The sequence below is a fragment of the Lampetra fluviatilis genome, chromosome 7 (genome assembly GCF_964198595.1).
Source record: "Lampetra fluviatilis chromosome 7, kcLamFluv1.1, whole genome shotgun sequence".
Taxonomy (NCBI): domain Eukaryota; kingdom Metazoa; phylum Chordata; class Hyperoartia; order Petromyzontiformes; family Petromyzontidae; genus Lampetra; species Lampetra fluviatilis.
Genome location: NC_136281.1, coordinates 5,832,920 through 5,845,651, shown reverse-complemented (window position 1 = coordinate 5,845,651; position 12,732 = coordinate 5,832,920). Strand labels below are relative to the sequence as shown.

Below are 12,732 nucleotides of genomic sequence, written 5' to 3'. Positions count from 1 at the left end.
ATTGTTTTGTTGAGACTCACCTAATGCAGTTTGTGACTACGTGATGAGTCATTTCCACTACAGGATGTATGTGTCTGGATTCCTGCATTCCTGAACTTCAGTTTTTCTTTCCCAGTCAGTTTTTTTAATTTAAGATTGCATTTGTTGCGTGGCCGGTATGAATGCAATTGCTTTCGAACTTCTGTATTGTAAACCCTACACCCCAGCTAAAATGCATCTTCGTATAAATTAAGAAGAAATATGCAACTTATGTACATCGTATTGACTGTTGGTAAAGTAAAAGTGGAGCCAAGGCAGGATACGTCACAGGAAGGGATGATAGCCGATGCTCAAGATGGAGTAGCAGCCAAAAGATGGAATCCCGCACAATAGTACGTCTACCACAGAGATGGAGCAATGAAATATGTTATTGTGCAGCAAGCCAGTTCGATTAGTGCATCACAGGACTGTGAGAGATGGCGAAGGCTTCGGGAGGACGTGAACTAGTGGTGGATTGACCATGGCTCATAATGAAGCTGCGTATTTTTTTTCTTCATATTTTCATCATGAAGCCATGATCAATCCACTGTTGAATGAAGGCCTCCCTAAACCGTTGCCATCTCTCACAATTATGTGACACAACAACCAACCGATCGATGTATCCATTTATTCGCAAGACTTTTCATTTGCATTGCATTAGTGTTTGTTATTGAATGTTTGTATTGATATCAGGTTTACGATGTGTGATGTGCCCACGTTGACCATCGGCCCAGGTCAGCCCTGACAAAGAGGCTTTTTTCGGCTCTATGACCTTCCACCTGTTTGTCGTAAACAAAGGATACACCTTCACCAGCCCGCACTGACCAGCGTGGTGAAGTTTGGTCAAATAACCTCCACGACCCGCACGGAGTGGGTCAGGCCATCATCCAGCAGTGGATTGATGAATTGGCTGGAGTACACATTACTATCTGTACCGTAGGTCCACAAACAGGTTTTAGATGTACTTTATACAATACTGGTTAATATTTCACACAAAATTTCGTTTCTGTATGCATCAAAGAGATGTTTTATGCGGAGGAATTTATCTGAGCTTTCTGATGCATGAATAAGCGGTTGTCGAAGTGTCGACGGAGATTATGGCTACAGCAGTGATAAATAACATCATGGGTGCCTGGACAAATTATTTAGTTCATTTTTTTAATTAACAGGCAGGATGAGTAGCAGTCCCATCATGTTGCATACATTGATCCTCTGCCTCAGCTGAATGTATTTATTTTCATATCGATCTTTAATTTGGAGGTTATTTTTATTCATAAAATGTTGCCATCGCTATTACTTTTTTACGTGCAATATCCAGCCAAGTGGCTCAGCAGTAAAGCGAATGACTCGCAAGCAGAAGGTTGCGAGTTCAAATCCTGATTGGTGGTTGACTCAGACCATCATCTCTCCGGGGATAGATAAAATAAGTACCATTTTGTAGATAAGTCAACAGTGGTGGTCTCCTTTGAATAGACTCACCTCCACCCGTAGGAATTTGGAATTTACATCAGTTGACTCCTCCGGTGTTTGAGCAGGCAATGAGCACAGTCGATGCTCAATTGAGGAGGGCACTTTGACTTTTGAATGTGCAAGAGGCATATATTGATTTACTCTCCCCCTCTGCCCTCTTGTGATTTTATTAATTGTCCTGATTCAGTATTGCAATTTTCTTCACCTTTATGTACGTCCTGTTTTTTCCATCTCGTTTTTATTGTTCTGTACCACTCTGTGACGTGTGTGAAGTGTGTCATATTAGCACATGAGTTGCATCTATTGATGCGCATATCATGAAAATAAAAATGTGAATCAATACATATCATGTAAACAAAAATGCACCCTTATCCTTACTTGTTATCCACGAACAAACATATTTTATAAAGTGAGATCTTGAATGAAAAAAAACGTTGATATTTAATAGCCAACAACTTGAGACATTAATCGTTAAAAACAAGCTATCGGGTTACGTCGGTAAACGAGACCGTAACTATCTTAAAAACGATACCCTTCCCACTCAAGCGATTAAAAACAATGCGATCCTCAGACACTTTGAACAGAATGCATTCTCTGCAGCCTAGCAGCCTGTTGCTTAGAGATGGCTGCACTATTGCGGCAGGCTTGGAATGCTCCGCACCACGTGCGCTGCCTGCAGGGAAAGCAGGGAAAGCAAGCAGCAGGAGGTCACTCATTCTCCTCTGCTGCCCCCCATAGTCTGGAACTCCCTTCCCCCATCCATCCGTGCTGTCGATTCTCTTAACCGACTCTGTTCAAGTCCAGGCCTCAATACTTTGATTGTATTTCCTCTGCCTATAACTTACTGTCACTTTGTCTCCATTAAATAAAAAATGGCTGCAGTTTCTGTACAGCGTCTGGAGATGCGGTCTTATGTCGATGGTATGGAAATCCAAATTTTATTGTATTGACTCTCATGGGTTTACTGAGACCCATAGAATCACACAGTGAAACAGACTCACAAAAACTCAGAGATACCTATGGCTCTCTTTCCTTATACAAGATAACTATGCCCGCTGTTTATTCACAGCGTCTCAACGTGCGACTACATTTGGGTGCCGTGTAAAGCCAAATTGTATTTCATTGCATTAACACATGGGAACTGGGGAAGCCCACCCTGCTCTTCCTTGACCTATATTTCAGTGAAATTGCTTGTCCTGAATCAATGCTGCTCAAATTATGCACTCCCAGAAGACCGTAGGCCCAAGGGGTTGTATAAACATTTTTTTGTAAAATTAAGGCTGATGATGGATGCACCTAATCTCATGTGTAAGAATTTATGGTTTTCCATTCATATACAAGCAGACCTCCTGTAGAAGTGAGCGCTAATCAAATTAGCGTTAAAAGGGGTTATCATATCACCTCCGATTAGCGTGGTTGGATACGTATGGTGCAAAAGAAAGTTCGATATACATACTATATTGTTTTGTAATGGGATCAAGTGACTCTTGATTCCACTCGTGCCTGCTATATTCATCGTGATATTAAAAAAAAATCCTGAATCAACTCAAATCTCCTCGTGGTGAAAATATTACATCTAGAGGTTCATAAATGCATGCATCTAATCACCTGTATAATAATTGTTGTTATTAGATATATACAATTACATGTTCGTATAACATTCAGGGGAAAGGGAGTGAACAAAAATGTACAAATGAGACTATTTTTTTAAAATCAATACTAATGAGAAAGTGAAAATGAGCTATGGCAAAACAAATATATTGATTTTCGATTTAAAGCTTTCGTAACTACAGGGATTCATCTTCTTGGTTCTTTCGGTAAAGTCACGTAGAAGGGAAATAATAAAATAATGAAAATAAAACAGAATAAAATAAAATTCTCACGACGTTTCGGCCACAACGCAAACAGCCGTCCTCAGGTGAAGAACAGGGCTGTCGGAAAGACATTCGGACGCTGTCTTTCCCACAGCCCTGTTCTTCACCTGAGGACGGCTGCTTGTGTTGTGGCCGAAACGTCGTGAGAATTTTATTTTATTATGTTTTTATTATTATTATTATTTTATTATTTCCCTTCTACGTGACTTTACCGAAAAGAACCAAGAAGAGAAATATATTGATTCCTGAAATCCGATTGCAGCTCTGAATCATAACCATTCTACAAATCGCCACATCCAAGTGAATTGTTATACCTCTAATGTCCACCTTTCATGCGGGGACAAATGCATTGTTACCGTGCATTGTACCGCCGGCGTTCATCCCTTGCCATCTCCGCCTGTCTGCGGTGCATGCGTGCGTGCGCGTGTTCGTGCGTGCGCCGCGTGACGTCCGTCTCCATGTGTCTGGTGGCAGCAGCGGAGGAGGACTACGCGGACGACGAGTACCTGGCTATGGAGCCGTGCCTGGAGGAGCTCGTGACGGGCTGTAACCTCCGCGCGGGGCAGTGCGTCTGCGAGGAGGCGCGCACCTGTGGGAACCCCTTCTCCTTCGCCGACCTCGACGCCTGCGCCCAGGCCCTGCGCCGCATCGAAGGTGCCCCCCGCGCCCCCCGCGCGACACAGTGGGGACATTCGCACGGTGCCCGACCTTGACCCCCTGGCTTGCCGACCGCCAGGGTTGGGCGGCTGACTCATCGCGTTTGAAGTTTGCGCCGCTCATAATTCTCGGCGACGTGTCTGCTCACGCGCCACATTGATAACCGGCCAGAAATGCAAACCGCAGACCTTGGCTTCTGCGCGGCTACCAGAAGTGCGTCTTTGGGGGGGGGGCGAGGGGGGGTTCTGTGTGTGACGTCCATTGTTGTTGTTGTTGTGGTGGAATTTCTTTCAAATTCATGTAAGCAGATTCTACTGTCAATATAGCACTGGGTTAAATAGGTCTGTGTAAATAATAACTAAGCAGCCCTCTTTGGGGGTGGGGGGGGACAAATATTGGTGTGTTTTATGACAGCTGGTGCACTCCACAGCCTGTATTTCACTTCATGGAAATACACTTAGTTTTGTGCAAAGCAATGGCGTTCACAGTTGGAAAATATATTTTATCAGTTACATTGCATTTATAATGTTTTCTGCCCTCTTGGGAATTGAAGCCAAGTATGAAAATGAACATCATATTGTGTTGCTGATAGCCAAATATTCCTTGGCACATGCGAGAGAGATGGATGCATGCATGTGAGCTTTGGCACGCCGGCTGTTTGGACACTGGGCGTGAAAACGGAATGGCACACGGACGGGTGCTAAGCCACTGTGCCCACCAGCATTAACACTACTTCAATATATATAAAAATAAGAATAGCTTTTAAACTTTCTGGCAATAAAATAGGTGTTATGATGGTCAAACACCAAATAGAAACATTTTGCAAGGCAACGTGTCTAACATTAACCACACGTATTTCTGGTGAACATACATACAAACAAACATGCTCTGATAATATCTGAATTTTATTTGAAACTGATTGGCTTACAGCAGAGACAGCCTTCTTTAGGGCCTAGTTTCACCAGTGTCAGACCAGAGAATACCAAAAGGCGAACAGCACAAAGACAATCTAGATTTGAAGCTTTCGTGACTGCAGGAATCCATACTCTTTGGTTCTTTCGGTAATGTCACGTAGGTATGAAATAAAATAAATTGCGACGTTTCGGGCGCAACACAAGCGTCCGTCATCAGGTGGGAAAAGTACAAAGACAATGCATTATCGGAGCATTTATAGCTTGGGTTGAGCAGCTACTACTGGGGGATGAGGGCATCCCAACAACGTACTGGCTGCGAGCTTTATTTAACCATACTTCATGCTGGTCAGTGCTTGTTGGTGACTGCATGTTGGTGATGGTGGGGGGAGGGCAGAATAACAGTGGATTTTTCTGCACTGCCCTCTACTGCCCACAACGCTTACTGCACCTGTGTTACACATGGTGGTCACCCAATCAAGCACTATCCAGGCTCAAATCTGCTCAGCTTCTGTGGTCTAATAGAATCAAAGTTATTCCGAGTGATTTGATCATGAGCTGTTTACACTGCAGCGGATAGTATATGTATATTGTAGTTCATCTTCTTGGTTCTTTCGGTAAAGAACCAAGAAGATGAATCCCTGCAGTCACGAAAGCTTCAAATCGAAATATTTTGTAGTTGTATTGTAATTATAACCATGTTAACAGATTTCATTGGAGTAAATGTAATTTAGAAAGTGAAAAAGAAACTGGAATAGACTTGAGAGGGGTGACTAGGTAGGGCATCAGTTGACAGATAGGCAAAATAAACAACATGATAGAGGGTGCTTGAGGGAAGGAAAAATAGACTTAGACAAAAACGAGATGGTGGGATGACAGACGATTTGGATGAGCGCACCAGAAGATGGAGGTGGCAAGAGATCGTGAAGAGTGGAAGGCATAGCAGAGTGGAGGGCCTTTCCCAGCAGTGAGGGGTTAACAGCTAAGGCATAAATAACTAAATAAAAGCCTGAATTGTAATGACACAATAGCGCATGGCTGAGTAACTGCTCTTACACGTAGAGGAGTTCATTCGTAAAGTGGGCAGCGTTTATGCATGCATTTTTCCATGAAGGAATTAATTTCCAGTGGTGGTTTTGGCTTTGAATATCTAGCAAAACCGATAGTTGTTGTTATGGCTAAAGCAGTCTTACATGAAGGACTGTAATATAATTAACACAAAAGTGTTCACTTATACATGCCCAGTCAATGGCACAGCAGTTTAAAACATATCTGCAACTTAGAAAAAAACCGGGTCCATGTTCCCGCATCAGCAAATTTACTGCCGACGTAACCCAACAATGGGGCCTCTTGATTTAGACAGGGCTAGTGACTAAAGGCCAGTCAAATGCTGTGTCTGTTGTGGGCTTGACTGTACAAGGGCTCCTGTGGTGGCATCGGCGATTGCACCAGCATTTCTGTAACGGATTGAGTCGCCCGTGACGTGACGATGAATCAAAGCATTGACGTGCGACCATTGGCCCCGGCAACCAGAACCGGCAGGCAATCACCTAGAAACTGCCGGGCTCACACAAAAATGAATGAGTGAATGAATAAATAAAGTCATGCAACGCTAGGCTCCCATTTAGCCTGTGTTTGCTGAAGTTATGAACACGGTTACTAAGGCGGCTACTGTGGCCAACACACCGCCCCAAAGCTGAATTCCTCACAGAGTCTAATTTTCCCGACTCGTGTGGCCATAAGGCAATCACGAACATGTACACGCCACTCAAATGGCAGAGAGATTATGAGTGCCGCTCACGATGACGTGGTTAACCTTCAATTCGTAGGCGTTTTTACATGCTTGCCACCGAGCGCAGACCTCTATGCCGTTGACGAACATGAACGTCTGGAGAAGAGGGGCATGTTGGAGCCACGGCAAATGACCTTTATTAAACTGTGAGCTGAAAAAAACCATTGCAAGTATAAAAATTGGTTGCACAGTATTTGTGCTTATGTTTGTACGGTGTGCCAATAGCAAACATTCATTAAATGCTTAACGGGAAAATGTTCTGGCTTTTTCATGATGCACTGTACGTTCATCTCCCCTATTACAGCAGAGCTTTGTTTTGCAATGTACAGTATTTGAGTCCAGTGAGCGGTGTAATAGGTCATGAACCAAGCGGCGAGCTGGGTGTACTCGACACGACGGTGTGTCATCTTATACCACCGCTCGCTGGAGGAGAGTGAGCAACTTCATCCTCTATCCTCACGAATGTCATACCTGATTTGTTTTGTGCCGGGTGGCGCCATGGTTGCAGACTTCGCTATGAACCCGGTGACCTGCGTTTGAGCCAACCAACCGACACTGAAAAGTGTGGTGAAGTATGGTCAAACTACCCCCATGATAGTCACAGCATGGGTAGAGCATCGAGGAGCCGATTGACGAAAGGCTGTACTTTTATTTTTACCTCGTGCAGAGGGAGGCTGCCATCACAACGTTGTTGCATAGCGAACACGAAACTACTGTACTGCACAGGCGCTTACGAAGTTTTTTTTGTTGTGTTTTTAGGACCCATGCCATTGATGGAAAATGTTCATACGCCGCATTAGACCACGTTTGCGTGACATACATTTGCATTGTTTGGATAAATTAATATATTAAGTAAACCAGACAGACCACAGTTGTTTAAGCGACATAATTGCCTTCGACCGCTAATGGGGCGCTTGAGCACCCGAGGCAATTTATGTTCATTTCACGGATCTATATTGGGCAGTCGTTTGTTTATTTTGTTGAAGACATTTTGTCAGTTACATTCTGCAGTGTAATGATCGTTACAAAATGTACATTACATGGTCAGATTCTTCATCCCACTACAGTCAGAATCAGAATCTGTACTTAGACTGCAGGAATCTGATGAGATATGAAGCTCTTTTTCACAAATGTCCAGCAGGGGTGGGTCAGCACTTTGAGTGCAATGTTCACTGTCACCTTTCCATAAGTAAGGCGCATTTATGTAACGGATGATTGGGGGTGGAGTGGGCGGTGACATCAATTTGATGCCCATCCACGGCTAGCATCAGTGGCCAGAGGTATCTAAGCTGATCCTGAGCATCCCCCCGTCCCCTCCACCAACTCTCGCTGTTCATCATGGTGAAGTATGGTAAAACAACCCTCATTGTCAGCATAGCATGGGAGAGGCCTTCATCATCTGCTCGTGTATTTGTAAAGGGGTAGTAAACCATTCCTATTATCGTAGTAATAGGTTTTTACCCTTTCAACTGGTATAAAAACTGACACCTTTATACAAGGCATCATGTTTGCAATAACCACAACACAAGCAGTCAAAATTCAAACAAAAAGAAACAACTCTGATGATGATAATGATATGCACTGTCCTTGAAGTTGATTGGTCCACACCCGAGACAGCTTTTCTTAGAGCCTAGTCTCCATTGGTGTTGGACCAGATGACGCCAAAAGGCGTACAACTCAAAGACAGCGCACTATCAAGAGTATTGAGAGCTCGGGGTAAGCATTTACACTATGAGACCTCCTTTACCAGTGGCAAAATATAGTAATAGGTTTTTACCCTTTCAACTGGTACAAAAACTGACACCTTTATGCAAGGCATCAGCTTGTGTTGTGGTTATTGCAAACATGATGCCTTGTATAAAGGTGTCAGTTTTTATACCAGTTGAAAGGGTAAAAACCTATTACTATATTTTGCCACTGGTAAAGGAGGTCTCATAGTGTAACATTCCTATTATCATTTAGCAGAGAACTTCAAATCACAAGGGCAATGTTAATTGGCTTTCCCTGGGTAGTCCTGTTAAGTATTGTGAGCTCTAGCTTATGGCAAGTCTGTGCAAATCACACGTCCAAGCTTAAGTCTGTGAGCCATGCGAAAGCTAGGCCAACGTGATGGTATTAGTCGTGCGATGAGGCACTTAACAGGTGGGCCACGAGAAGGCTACCATCTCCCACCATAATGGATGACAGTAGCAGTAAGATGACGCTGACAACAATTGCCGCCTGATTGATTATGACATTGCCCTCTATTTACCGAGACACCGTGCCCCTAGCGCACAACGATGGTTGACGATGATTTATATCAAGCACGCATTCCTTATTAACGCCACCCCTCGTCATTCTTAAGACAAACAACAAAAACTCCTTCTATCACTGCCAAGTCCGATGCTCCCTGTGTCGCGAGTCATTCTTCATTTACCAATTTTCAGCAACTGCTGTCACGCCACGTCTGCCATGGCGTTGCTTTGCACAGCGTGCAGGCGGGATGGGGATGGGGAGCCGCTTTCTTGGCGGAGAGAAGCTCGCTGATGCGGCTGTGAGCTCAAATGTTCGCAATCAAAAGCCGCTCATTGTTCGAGACTCGCACAAGTCCTTGCAGATTATACTTTGGACACAAAGCTTGCCGTATACATTCCGCCAAGAAACACGTTTCTAGGTTAAGAGGTGACACTATATGTATGTAAACACATGGTAGAGTGATCGTCACTCATATTTCCGCAGTGGCAAATATCGTGTTTATTGAAACAGGAAATTAGTTGGCTTTTAAGTGGGCCAGATTCGTTGTCGTCTCCTTCATGAAAACTCTCTCCGATGTGATTTAAACCGCTTGCTATTCCAGCGAATACAAGAAAAAAAACCGATCGAGTGACTGTATTGAGGCATTGTTAACAGGGAGCTGGGGATTTCAGGGGGTTGCCCTTCTGAATGAAACACCATGTGCGGACTGCTGCCTCTTCCAAACTGACTGGGAAGTTTGGGTGGAGGAGGGGTGGATTACCATTAACACAGGCTGCACATATATATGCCTCTCCTGCCATTGGATGCCTGTCTGGAAGTTCTATGTGAGTGTTATCACTGCGTCGTACTGGCGTAAGAGAACATAGACGTTCCACTCCACCTCCCCCCCAAATATTTGTTCCGCAGAAACTCAATTTTCTTTCCGTCTCGGAACCAGTATTCAGGAATGTTAGTCCCTATTCCGAAAAATGTGTGCCAACTTCTTTGTTGTTGTAACGCAGTAATCTTTATTTGCCTTCAAGTCTATACCCCTGCATTTGCAACTAAAACCTTAAGTTTAAGGCCACGTTCCAAACTTATTTGTGAAATAGTTGCCCAGTTTGAGGAACCAAATGTTCATTTGGACTGGCACGGATGTTGTGGGTGGGCTTCCGTGGAAGTTTTATGATGGGTGACCTGGCATATAGAGGCCTGCATGGGTGCGTGCTCTGAAATTTAAATGTTAATTATGTTGTGGTTCACAAACTGTGGGTCAGGTGGCCCCATTACTGCAACTTAAGGGGCAAGTGGTAGCCTCCTGTGGCCGTCTGTGTAATAAATCAGTTCATTAATATTGATACGCCCTGGGAATTTATTCTACGGTGTTTGGTTTTGTGATGGGTTGTTCATATGGTAATATTAATATGGTAGTTGCGTTTTCATAACTACACAGTGTACATATATGAAACAAAAAGTTCAAGTGTAACAAGGGTGGCAGATTTAAAAATAATAATAATTTGAGAATGTAATATGGTTGCATGTAATCGCAGCGATGGCTCCATACTCTGTCAGTACTGCTTGGCGTTTAGTAACATTTCCTGCATTGTTATTTAATTACCGATGTCACATACTCTCAAAGTAACGTTATTTCGTCATTCACGCGTAATGAGTGTACGCTGTAATTTGGTTCCAGGAAGACGTAGAGGTCTACCATTGTGAGACCTGGGATCACCAATTTAATACGCAGTCCTGACTCCTTTCATTTCTGTAGGACGGTCCGGTCCTTCTAGAAGGGTTAAGTTGGCTTGTGTTGTAGTGCTTGACTAAGCGTACTCTTTGCAAATGTAGACCACTGTGTGCTTGAGACTCAGCCAAATAGCCACCTTCTAAAAGTCATTTCCCTTCCACCACCCACCGCCCCCTCGGACAAAAAACCCAACATAGCCTTGTATACTATAGAGGTTTTGTTATACATTGAACAATCCTGTGTTAGCATAAAACAAACCATGACAGTGTTGTTTAAAACATAGTCAAATGAACAGAATTCTTGCCTTGATGGCAGTTCGGGTTGCTACAGCCGCTTCTAAGTGGTGTGCGTTTCTTTTCCACCTGTATTTTGGATTATCCATTTCTCCGCATGTTGTGTGACGATCGCATAGGGACAAACGGGCGTAAACGTAGCCTGCACATCGTTAGGAAGGAGATGGTTTTACGCTGAAAGGCTCCCTTGTGCGTATACCCATCGGTGGTGCGGTTGCGCTGTGTTGCTGCGTGCGTTTCGGTGGTGTTGATAACCAGAGTTGGCAGAACACCAGTGAACCGCGTTTGAATGGCAGGAATGCCGGGTGTTTGGCAGAAGCGGCAGTTATTGCAGCCCCACGGAGAAAAGGCCAGCGGTGCGTTTTCAAAAGCTTGTTTTCAGATGGTTTTTACATGGCGCTGTTAGCTTCCAGTATAGTGCATTAAAAACACAATCACTTGCGATGACATTTTAAATCGCCCTTCATGTTTAGGGATTTAAGTCCTCCCGAAAAATAACCGAGTGGCGATCTTTAACGGATATTTCATCGCTTTTTTTTATTAATCAGCATGTATTTGGATTGCTCCATGAAATCGGAAAGATGGTACAAACGTGTTGCTTGCATTAATTCAACTGACTGTTTTGAATTATCTGTGCAACCAGAGGGCAGTGGCATTTTTGTTAAAATGAGCACATGTCATTGGAACAAACTAACCGAGGGATTGCATATTTGTCACCCTCCCCACGAGTTTTAGTCACTGCGGGTCGTTCCCATGGCCAATGGACTGACAGAAATAAGCAAAACATTATCGCTTTCATAACAGCATTCTTTCTTGTTGACCTGTTCATTTTACACGGCACCTAATAAACCTACTCTCATCTATTATACATCTCCGATGCATGCAACGACAACAATCATCGTAATGAGGGAACATCGTGGACTCATCGACGGTGCTAGGAGCTGCACGCTCTGCTCCATTTGGCTGACTCTCACCGCGCGCCTGTGCTGCTACGCAGGGGGCAGGCGTCAGCGCATTTGTGCCTGCCATCTCCCAGGCATCGCCCTACAAGCCTCTCGGCCCTCCGCACTCACGGCTCCACCTCACCTCTCTCTCTCCGCCTCAGCCCTCATTGTATATGCCACCATCACATCATCTGCTTAACTACCTCCTCACCATCCTGCACCTTCACCACTGGATCTAACTCACTGCCTTTCGCATCGACACCAGCCTTGCATAAGCCACGGTCACATGGTGAATGAGAAGTCCCTGTACCCCTTTTACCTCTGCAAGACAAAATGGGTTTTAAGACAGGGGTATCGAGACTTATTGCCCACACCCCTGTACATCTATACACTACATCTCCATCTGTTAGACTCTCTCCTTGCCACGTAAATCTCATCAGTTTCAGCTATGATCTATCCGCGGCTGGATGAAAGCTTCCCAAAGCCATCACGTGCACAGTTGCTTAGAAGGATCATTATCGCTAAATAGAGATATATGGGAATGGCTTGGGGAGGCATTTGCATCTACATTTCAGCGATAATATTTATTATCATCGGTCATGCGAGATTTCCGCTGTAATCTTGTATATTTTAGTGCCACACCATTCATCACACGAGACAATGTAAGGGTATAGGACGTGCAGCGACTTTAGCGTGCACGCGTCCCCCTTCAGTCTGTGCATGCATTGTAACGATTCGGAAATTTTAGATTTCAAATCGAAGCCACAGGAATGCTCTGCAGCGACCACTGGGTACAACCCGAAAATAAATCT

The 12,732-nt window shown here is 44.2% G+C and overlaps 1 protein-coding gene across 2 annotated transcripts in view; it reads left to right on the top strand.

Moving 5' to 3' along the window:
- Positions 1 to 12,732, top strand: part of CRIM1 (cysteine rich transmembrane BMP regulator 1) — a 75,901-nt gene that overhangs the window by 6,728 nt on the left and 56,441 nt on the right. The window contains exon 2 of one of the 2 annotated variants that reach the window (XM_078858288.1): positions 3,840 to 4,016. In XM_078858288.1, coding sequence (XP_078714414.1) covers positions 3,840 to 4,016 — 177 coding nt within the window. Of the gene's footprint in view, positions 1 to 3,836; positions 4,017 to 12,732 lie in introns of both variants that reach the window. The other variant, XM_078858287.1, reaches the window with a different exon arrangement.